General features: G+C 40.8%; 1 protein-coding gene across 2 annotated transcripts in view; it reads right to left on the bottom strand.

Annotated features, from left to right (window-relative positions):
• Positions 1-7,782, bottom strand: part of tp73 (tumor protein p73) — a 21,812-nt gene extending 14,030 nt beyond the window's left edge. The window contains exons 1-2 of one of the 2 annotated variants that reach the window (XM_068712944.1): positions 7,700-7,782; positions 2,107-2,355 (exon numbers count right to left, since the gene is read on the bottom strand). In XM_068712944.1, coding sequence (XP_068569045.1) covers positions 2,107-2,355; positions 7,700-7,741 — 291 coding nt within the window. In that variant the 5' untranslated portion in view covers positions 7,742-7,782. Of the gene's footprint in view, positions 1-2,106; positions 2,356-3,315; positions 3,462-7,699 lie in introns of those variants that run through there. The other variant, XM_068712945.1, reaches the window with a different exon arrangement.
• Between the last annotated feature and the right edge of the window lie 2,977 nt (positions 7,783-10,759).

The following is a 10,759-nucleotide window of genomic DNA, read 5'->3' as shown; positions in this document are numbered from 1 at the left end:
TTTTTATTTGGAACGTTTTAAAGGAAACAACCACATGTACTGTAGATGCTGCAGAAACATACATGTCGTGTACTATCTATCTATCTATCTATCTATCTATCTATCTATCTATCTATCTATCTATCTATCTGTAAGGCGACCAATAGTATCATATATCTTACAGGATCACACATGATCATACTGCTTTATTTCACACATGAAAAATGTTGTCGTTCTGTAGCTACTGTATAATAACACTTAAATACATCTTCTGATACTTTGCCAATCTTATCGCCAGGCATGCAAGATAAAAGACAAAGCCTTACAGTAAACTCCATAAAAGCTATGAGCAATCACCCAGTCTTTCTCTCTCATTCTAATCCCTCCTGTTTAATCGTAGTAGAGCAATCTGAATAATCACAGGTTTCCTCAAAATCCTTTTTCTGCTGCGTCATCATCTGTATCTTAAGTCATGTGTCAAAAACTCTTTTGTCTCCCCTCCCTTCGTAATAAAAAAACTGCTACAACTTGAATTGTTCTGGCACATGAATTTGGGTAATTAAACTATTATCCATGCAAACCAAAGTCAATAAGAGGAGTTTATTGTGTTGCACAGGGGTAGATGGGACTACAGGGTGATTAGAGAAACAGAAGATCTATTGGCAGGCGCCCTTTAATCAAGTTACTAGGAATATTCCAAACTGTAAACTGTAAGAGAAAGTATAAGGCAGGTTAATTTGAAAGACAGAATTGTAAGGGTCGTGTTAAACCAAATAGGTTGAAACAGGTGTATTTCAGGATTTTATTAAACTGCAGTGATTTCTCAGGTAAAACTGAGAAATGTTTTCTCAGTTTTCCTTGGTTTCTGTTGATGTAGTTTGGCTCTGAGAAAGACTTGAAGTGAGGTAAAGGAGATGATGGAGAAGACAGGATGAAACTTTAGGCACCAGAGGTGACAGCCATGAGTGTGTGTTAAGACCAGAGGAAGAAAGAGACAGAGAAAGAAAAGCAGCAGGTCAAAGACCACCACTCTAATGTCCAGAAGGAGATCTTCTTACATCACCGAGGGCTCAGTAAAGGAGCCCACCATGCATGGTTACTTCCAGCAAACACAGTTGCGGAGGAGCCCCTCAGTCAATCACACACACACACACACACACACACACACACACACACACACACACACACACACACATACACACACACACACACACACACACACACACACACATATACACACTTCCAGTGAGGGATGTGCAGTGTGTCTCTTGGTTCTCTTGTTTCAGGGAGGTCAACTGTGTGACAGTCAGAGGTGACACCTTTCCAGCAGGAGAATTCTCATCAGTTCATGACAAATTACACAGCTCCCATTTCACCTGTCTCCCACCACCTTCCCGTCACAAGGTAGTTGTGTGGTTTGGTCACGTCTTGCCCTAAGTTCAGCTGTTTTGGTTTGTTCTTTTAGAAATGCATCATATTATCTCTGTGTCAAAACTAAGGATAATATTCTTTTCAAAATGTGGAAGCCCTCTCAGTACGAAGCATGTCCCAAAGGTTCAAATCAAATACCAGATGTTGACTTTCAGTAACTCATACAACCACAGTATCATTTATGGTTTATGACAAACATTCTGACACACTTCTGATACTATAACAGCCTTTTCCAAATATGTGTGTTACTACTGCATTAATCTAATATAGTATGGCAATAAGTGACGCAACAATTACTAAACTTGCATTATACTCATTGTACATAAACAAGACATCACTCAATTGAGTGATTTTTTATTTATTTTCAAATTTTCAAATGCAGTACTATAATTGTCTAACAAGACAAACACAGGGCAAAAAACCTTCTGGACCTCGTACCAACCTTTCCCCGTTAGATTTGACTACGAGAGGTGAGTAGAGGACAAGATGAATCACTGAATGATGCACAACTTTCTCTCGCATGCGACAAGCCTGCACATGTGCTAGCTTGAGTGAGTGTGTGTGAAATAATGTCTCTGTGTGCATGTTTATCTAAGTGTACAACAGTCACTCAGTAAGACAGAGACCAAGAAAAAGACGGAGAAGCACACAAACACACATACTGCATGCCAAAGCCAAGAAAGTGTGTGTACTCACGGTCCATGTTGCAGATTTGGCGGTGCTAGATTGCTGGAAGGACACCTGGAAGGTGTGCAGTCCGGGATAGTCGGTGTTGGAGGGGATGGCCGGGGCAGGTGACAGGCCCTCAAAGGTTGAGTTGGGTTGGGAGTAGGGTGAGGGGGTGGGCACGGTCGACGAGGAGGCGTTCTCCGAGCTGTAGGGGCTGGCGGACGTCGCACGGCTCCCCAGGCTCTCCATGCTGCTGCTCAGCAAGTTGTATTGGGACTGGGGAGAAAAGAAGAGGGCAGAGAATGAGGGAGGCAAAGAGGGAAGGAGGGAGGGAGGAGAGAGGGAGGGTACAGGTAGAGGTGTGGGACAGACAAGGGCTTGGAGGCTTAAAAGAGGTCGGATTACAGCGAGTTACAGGTAGTGTGACGCTGCATGTGTGTTGGATGGGTGCATGTATAATTGTCTAGGTGTCAGTGATAAATGCTGCGTCCTTTTTGTGCGATTTATACATGACAAAGACTAACAAAAATTGGTGATAAAATCATGACGAGGGCAGAGATACAAATGTGTTTGTGTGTGTGTGTATGATTGAGTGTAAGTGAGTGCCAGTTGCAGTGAGTTCCCCACAGTAGCCTCCTTGGGGCTATTTGAGGCAAGTTGTAAAACACATGCGTAATCTGCCTAATTGCCTGCCATTCCCCTCTTTTCCTCTCCGCTGTGTTTGAGAAGAGGGAAGAATCGTTCCACTGAAGTGTGTGTGGTGACACACTTGTCAAAATGAATGCACTCTGTGACTGTGGACAGAAAATTGCTTTGTGGGTGCTGTAGTTATTAGTTTTTGGATCTCCAATGTTCATTAGTTGATTCCCTGTCACACAACTGGAACAGAAACACTGAAAAGTCAGAATGCACAAACAGCCAACTACAGTACTGTGAGTCCTCCTGTCCACATTCTAATCAACATCGGACAATTAATTTCTTTGAACAACAAACTATTATCCAACCAATTTAACATCAGTTGCTACACATTCAACAAGACAAACCAACCTACACGTAATAATATGAAAACACAAACTATCTCTATTGTGGATTTAAAAAAAATATCCCCAGATTTATTCCTGCTGTTTGAACTATGTATATGTGTGTCAAATAACTGACACTGATGCTCAAACTGAAATAGCAACACATATGTACACAATTGTCTATGAGCAGAAGAAAAAACAAAACGTGTTTTACCTTCTTTTTCACGTAGTACATCTTCTAGTGCTTTAGTCTCATTTGTCAACTCTTCAGTCAGAAACGTCCAAACAGATCAAAGCAAAGAGAGTGCAGGACTATAACCTAACCAGAGAGTTCAAGTGAGGTGTGCATCAGTGGACACCCAACACACTCATGCACACACAGCCAGGACAGGGAGAAAGGTGAGGACTGGTGTAGAGAGAGAGAAACGATAGACTGAGATGAAAAGGAGAGAAGGAGAGAGGGAAAGACGGATGGGAACCCAAAAAATGGTACAACGTTCTAATTATGGCAAGCCCGGACATAGACGGCAATGCCGGGGCACATGTACACACACGCTCCAAAACACCTTGTGAAGCCCTGCACTAAGTAAACACTGTCTGGTCTGACAGAGAGTGGGAGAGAGAGAGAGAAGAAGGAAAACACATGAAAGAACAAGAGTTCAAGGGTCAGACCCACCCAGTATTGTATATCAATATAGCATTAAGTCAGCAGTCAGGACTGACATTTTTTAAAAACAGCAGGTCGGGACACCTTGAAGGAAATCATTGTTCCTGGATGAAAATGATCTCAATAAAAGGTTTATTTTAATTGAATGTTTAGGGTTCAAAATAAGGAGTTTTTACATGGTTGGTCATAATCCACATCTAAAATGAAACCATGCAATTGCAGTAATTATAGAGAATATCATTTATAGGGCTGTCCTTGACCAAAGAAGTTCTTCGTCGACTAACGCTCAACTGTGTACGTCGACTGACACACATTTTGTCAACTTATCGATTAGTCGATTTAATCAACAGATCTGTAAAACTGAGTTCCTCCACAAAGAATCACACAAAAGCAACACTTTAAATTTGGTGTTCATATGTTTCTTGGAAATTAGTCATTCCACCTGGAAATAGCATAAAAAATTACTAATCGACCAAAGAAATCTTAGTTGACTAAGACCAAAATAACCAACTAGTTGACAAACCAACTAAGAAGGGGTAGCCTTTATTATTTAACAAAATAAACAACGCTTTGGGGGGAATTCAATTATTAATATTTGTATGCCAAAAATGCCAACAATTGAAAAAAATCTGATTTGCACAAACTTTATCAAAGATGACTAATGAAATGTCCTCTGCAACTCAAACTGAAAGTAAAATGATAACTTATCGCCTTAGGACATAAATAACCTTCTTGACCTGTTGGTCACTTTGTTGTCCAAAACAACAACAAACTCTCTAGCACCTGGAGAAGACGAAGTACAACAGATAACGCAAGTATGCCGGCTGAAAGCATGATAGCAGTGCTATCTTTCCCCCAGGCCCCCCATTGCACACCTCACGTTCATTTAGACTGGGGATGAGAATTATTATTTTCACCTATGCCATACTTTATTGAAATTATAAACCTTAAGCAATATACAGCATCACTTAATCTCTGCTCTGCTTTTTGTTTTTAACATCAGACACTGACAACAAACGCAGACACAACTGAGACAAAGTTACACAAGGATATGTAAACTAAACCTCATGCCATGGTTCATCAGATGAACGCAAAGGGACAGGTCAATGGCCTAGACTTAATGCAAACTATCTGTAGGTTAAATGAGGATGCACTCATGCGTGGGTGTTTGGATCTGTACATTGACTCTAACTCAGGTACATGCAGCACAACACATCATACAGGAGACAGCTGGGTTCAAAACAACTAAAGTTTATTTTGATTGGATTAATACTCATTAACCTTCACTGTTTTTTTACATGTGAGAATTTATTGCTTTCTTTATCATATATGAGGGGTTTTAGAGTGTTGATTTGGATTAAAGAAGAATTTTGAAGATACGTAGCATTTTTCTATTTACTGATATTTTGATGACAAAACAATCAGTAGATGAATTAATAAATGAATGTCAAATTAATTGCTAATGAAAAATACTGTTAGTGGCAGCCTTAATCAAGGGTGTCTCATGTCTAGCAGTGGAAAATAGGCCCTGAAATATCTCATGAACAATATAAAAATGAGTATGTAGGCTGATGTGCCCTGATGGGTGTTCTCTCTCGAAAGGTGTATAAAAGAGCCATTATGTCCGCCCTTTAATATCTGACTGACTTCCTTTGAAATCTCCATCAACAAGTATTGTCAAAGGGGCTTTATGGGCACAAGGTAAGCCCAGGTGTATGCGTCAAAAACACTTGACACACACACATGCAAAAGTGCACACACGCTGTCACACAAACCTGTCCGTTCGCAGGTGTGCTTGGTCTTAATACCTAAACTCGATCCATAACAAGTTGAAACAGAGCTAAAACCACAGCCGCCACTGTGTGAGATAGTGTGGGTGTGTGTGGGTTGACTGTGTGTGTGTATGTGTGTGTGTGTGTGTGTGTGTGTGTGTGTGTGTGTGTAAGTGTTTAAGCTTCCCATCCCGACAGCATCTGATGTCGCCTATGGGCAGCCATCCTGGTAGCTGCCACTCAAAGCCAAGCTTTAAAGGCTAAAAATATTTAGAAACATAGATAAGCCTGCCATAACAACCCTCACTTGTCAAGGTGAGTGCAACATTATGGGCTAAGAATAAGGAGTGTGTCACCATGCTAATGACCTCTGTTTACAGCTACTCAATAAACAGTTAACAACACAGACTCACATGCTGTCTTATGGCCCTGTTGACATAAGGAAACAGCATGACCAAATTGATAAATTAGGCTTCATAAAGTAACATGGCATCATTTGAAAAGTGCAGCATGTCTCAACCAGCTGTGTTAAGGTGAGGAAGAGAGGAGGTAAAATGTGTAAGAAGGTTGCCCCCTGTTGGGAACATTTGGCAAAGTGCAGGAACGGGATATGCTATTCTCAAGAGGTCCATATTCATGCCAACCTATATAAATATTAATATTAATATTAATATATATATATATATAATTTAAACATCCATGCAACAAAAAAGATGACACAGGCTTGATTTTCATATCGCTCTCAAACAGCATGCTGAGTCATGAGCATATGCAGATTCACTCATTCATCTGTTTGATTACTACCAATTTGGAAACAATGACCCTGAAGCAAAGTAATACTAGAATTTCTACACTCCGTAACTCAAACCATCTTCACTACCACACCAGCAAGACACCATCTCCAAACATAAAAAAATAATGCTGAATATGCAAGAGCATCAACAATTTACTCCACTTACCACGCCACACAGCATCTTAAGGCTCCTGAAAGATAAGATAAGGTTTTCCTTGGATCTCTCTGTGACCCGGCTCTCATAGGACGTACAGTCTGCTGTGGTCAAGTGTGACTGTTAGAATCAAGCTCCCTGTGGCCAGCTGACCACTCTGTGAAGCGGGACATGATGGAGGATACAGGGGATGTCCTGCCTCTCTTCTCCTCAACTTGTTTCACTTTACTGACTGGGCCATCTCAACTTGTCTTGCATAGGTGTCTAACAACAAATCCTCGCTCCACCCCCTTACTTCTGACATGACTATTCATTAAACGGCCAGGCAGGCCCAGGCTTGCCCGCTTAAAGATTACATCAACCAATATCCCAGATCAGAAGGGGAAGAAGGAAACATAGCCGTGTTAAGGAGAGACTTCTGATTTCATGTTGGTAAGAAAGAGACGGACAGAGTGAACAAATGTACAAGATGAACTGTCCATATCAGTGTGATCCTGCAAAAACTTGACCCCTAGTAAAATAATTATGTTCTCAAAAATTTGCTCTTAAATTCCTTTTGAGAAAAGTTATGTCAAGCTGAAATCTGGGGTGGTCATAAAACGTTAGCGTACTTTCTGTGGATATGAAGTTTTCTTCCATAAACAAAAATATGCAGGTGTGCGCACCTGCGAACATATTTGCATGTTCTTTTTACGTAAAACGCACAGACACGCCCCAGCCAACAGATGGCTCTACAGTGGAGCGGCAAGGGGTCCTGGCTAGGGGTTTAATTATCCCTCCCCAAACACACACACACACACACACACACACACACACACACACACACACACACACACACACACACACACACACACACACACCCCACAGTCCCAACAGTCTGCTCAGCAGGGAGATAAAGAGAGGGAAAAGGCTGTAGAGAAGAGGGAAACTACATTGGAGGGAATCTCCTCAGCACTGGAGGGAAAAAATGAGATAATACAAAACAACAAACAAAATGGGAAAAGAAAAGATTGTTGAAAGAGTGTGCGTGTGTGTGCGTGTGTGTGTGTGTGTGTGTGTGTGTGTGTGTGTGTGTGTGTGTGTGTGTGTGTGTGTGTGCACATGTGTGTATTCACAAAGAAATGATCAGATTGGACACAGAGACATAAACTACAGCTTCTCAAAGCAAAAGATTGACCACAAAGAAACTGGACTGCAATGGGAGCTTCCTACCATCACGTTGTCATTCATGTCCCTCATTTGGTAAACGTCCATAGAGACCTCTGCAGCACTGTGGTGGCTCCCCGGGGTGCTGGTGGAAGGCACTGGGCGTTCACCTGGCTGGCTGCCTGGAGGGAGCTCATAGTAGGTACTGTCTGGCTCCCTGAGAACACATGACACCATGGATACAAGTCGATCAAAGAGGGATGAGGGATGAGCTTTCAAAAGAATTAGCGTAGCACAAGTGTGTCACACAATAAGGCACCTGATGTGCAAATAAACAGAACTTAATAACTTGTTTAAGTTATCATAGTTTTAAAGGAAGTCAAATAAAATAATGGGTAAAGTTAATCCTCGATCATTTTTGTTGTTTAAAAAAAAAGTAATAAATATTTTTGAATTTTATTACAGGGAAAAATGTTGTATTTATTATGTATATTTACAAAAGAAAAGAGAAACCTTGATATCAGATTTTCACTAGATGTTCTATAATACTGTAATATATATTCCTATATATATTACAGTATAATATTGTTAAAGAAGAGTAAAACAACTGCGATATTTACTTTTATTAAAAAATGTTGTCCTCATAAAATGCAGTTTCAAATCTCCCAGAAGGTTCAGTGCAACATTGAAAAAGAATTGGAAGCAACTTAGTTGGAAAATTGTAATATTTACAGTTTCTTGTGTGCAGAGAAAAGCACAGAATAGATGACCATAAGTGGCTGAACATGTCGATAGTTGTTTGTTTCTGATTCTATCTACTCACCGCAACCTCTAATAAATATCTCATTTTTAATTTTTAAAAAGGACATCCCTTTCCTAAATGATATTAACAGAACACACTATGGATTATTATTACATTTGGAATATATTTTATTGATTAGATAATTTAGTTGATGACATAATCATATGTGTTTGTTGATCATTGCCTGATGCATTTCACATTTTTAATAAAACCATTACGTAATTTGGAAAATATGTTCATTAAAACAATCATCAGCAGGTGTTGTTGACACTCACAGGGAGCTCCACAGGTGCTCGAAGGTGCCTCCTTCTTCAGTGGCAGTGGACTGGGACATCTTAGAGGGCGGGTAGTCTGGTGAGGGACAGATTACTCTGCAGAGCACACACATCAAATTATTTAGAATAAAGATTTAAAAAAAGAATGATTCAAATAGTTGGAGACAATCCAGGTGTGAGCACACCAATGTAGTCCCAGTGAGGTGGCGCATGGTGTCAGGGGGCTTGGGCGTGTTCAGACCTGCTCGCTTCATCACTCATTCTGCAAAGTCTGAGCATCACCTCCGCCTCTGTCTCAAAATAACACAGCCTGCGCTGCAATCTTAAAATGTGTTGAGACATAATGGAGCTATCGAAGCAAAAAGTAAGTGGAGCTGCAACGGATTGCATAGTAGATGTGTTTTAATTATCCTCTGGTTGTCCACACACTTTGCAGAATAATCGCTTCTCATTAATGACAGAAAAGTGTCTTATACTTTGACAGCGCAGCTGGAAAAAGACATTATCGTGACAGTTGACAAATGTACCTGCAAAGGGCCTCTGCGATGGTTTGAGTCAAAATACTTCGCGTTATCAAATAAATCCGTGTTTGTCACCACAAATAGAATATCAATTTCTCTGCAGGCCTACCGTTTAAATTGATAAAGTGGGGTCTCCATATCATCAGTTTGATGTCAGAGATGACATATAGGCTACAACACAAAATCCTGTCGGGCATATTTGTTTTGCCAAAGTTGACTATATTCACAGTTGCGCACCAGAGCAGCGTCATATCTCCTTAGTAACCCCTCGACTGCACAAGAAAAAGTGTGGCAAAGGTGCATGGCTTTAAAGATGTAAGCTGCAGCTTAGTCATACACGCAAAACCTTCCTCTGGAATCAATGCAGGTAGAAGTTATGTGTTACATTGTATCTGAATTTGTTTTCAGTTTAAATACTTTCATTTGTACAGCAACTGTATCTCTACAATCAGGGGTCTTTACACTTCAGTATTGAGGCCTTTACTGAATGGATTGAAGATATGCAGCTCAGTAAACATCTAAAGTGATGTCATGATTATAGATCAAAGGTTGTGTTGTTCTTCATGCTGATCGTGGCCATTAGCCCAACCACACATTTAGGCTCGTCTAATACAGTTTGGATTCATGCCACATAATCAAATTGGAGTGACATAAAAAACAGCACATGATAAAGAGGCCTGCGCAGTCACTCAAGTGACGTGGTGCGGAGCGCAGCAGCAGCAGCAGCTGTGACTGCAGGTTCCCGCTGTTCCCGAGGTGACTGCCGCCTCAGAAACCAGGTCCCATTCCTAGTTCGTCCCTCAGTGCCGCCTCGTCAGATCCCAGACGCTCGTGTGTTTGCACAAGGGATCTGACAAAGCGTCGCTGCAGGGCGAGCAGAGGGAATGAAACGGGTTGGCCTCAGAGCTCTGCTCACACTTGGAGCATCTTAATTGGGATCCACCTGACCACAGACGATTTTTTTTTTCACTTAGCCTGAACCTCTTACCCGGACCAAAATTATGATTTATTACTAAATACAGACATACACATACTTTTTGGAACATTTGGTTTGTCCTTTTCTTATGGATGAGATAGATAGATAGATAGATAGATAGATAGATAGATAGATAGATAGATAGATAGATAGATAGATATTGATACGCGTTGAAAAAAATATTTAAAGACATGCATTGCCAATATATATTTGTATTTGTCTTTTAATTATAAATTGCCTTTCGCTTTTTTAAAAGCTTATTCTAGAAAGTACGGCCTCTGCTGGTTCTGTGCCTAAATGTCTTTTCAAGTTTGACAATGTGTTTCACTGATATTCACCTATACTTAGTGTCTCCCCTCCCGGGTTACGGCACCCATGACAACACACACACACACACACACACACACACACACACACACACACACACACACACACACGCACACACTGCCTTCCCGAGGGCCATTTTATGCAAGAAAATACACTGTCCCAACTGAGAGGAAATTAATTTAAAATTGTTTTAGATTCGCTCCTCCACAGCCCCAAGTGAAAATC

This window comes from Cebidichthys violaceus, unplaced genomic scaffold, assembly GCF_023349555.1.
Source record: "Cebidichthys violaceus isolate CVI_PGR_0920_01 unplaced genomic scaffold, fCebVio1.0.p SCAF_184, whole genome shotgun sequence".
Classification (NCBI taxonomy): domain Eukaryota; kingdom Metazoa; phylum Chordata; class Actinopteri; order Perciformes; family Stichaeidae; genus Cebidichthys; species Cebidichthys violaceus.
This window is presented reverse-complemented; position numbering and strand designations above follow the sequence as displayed.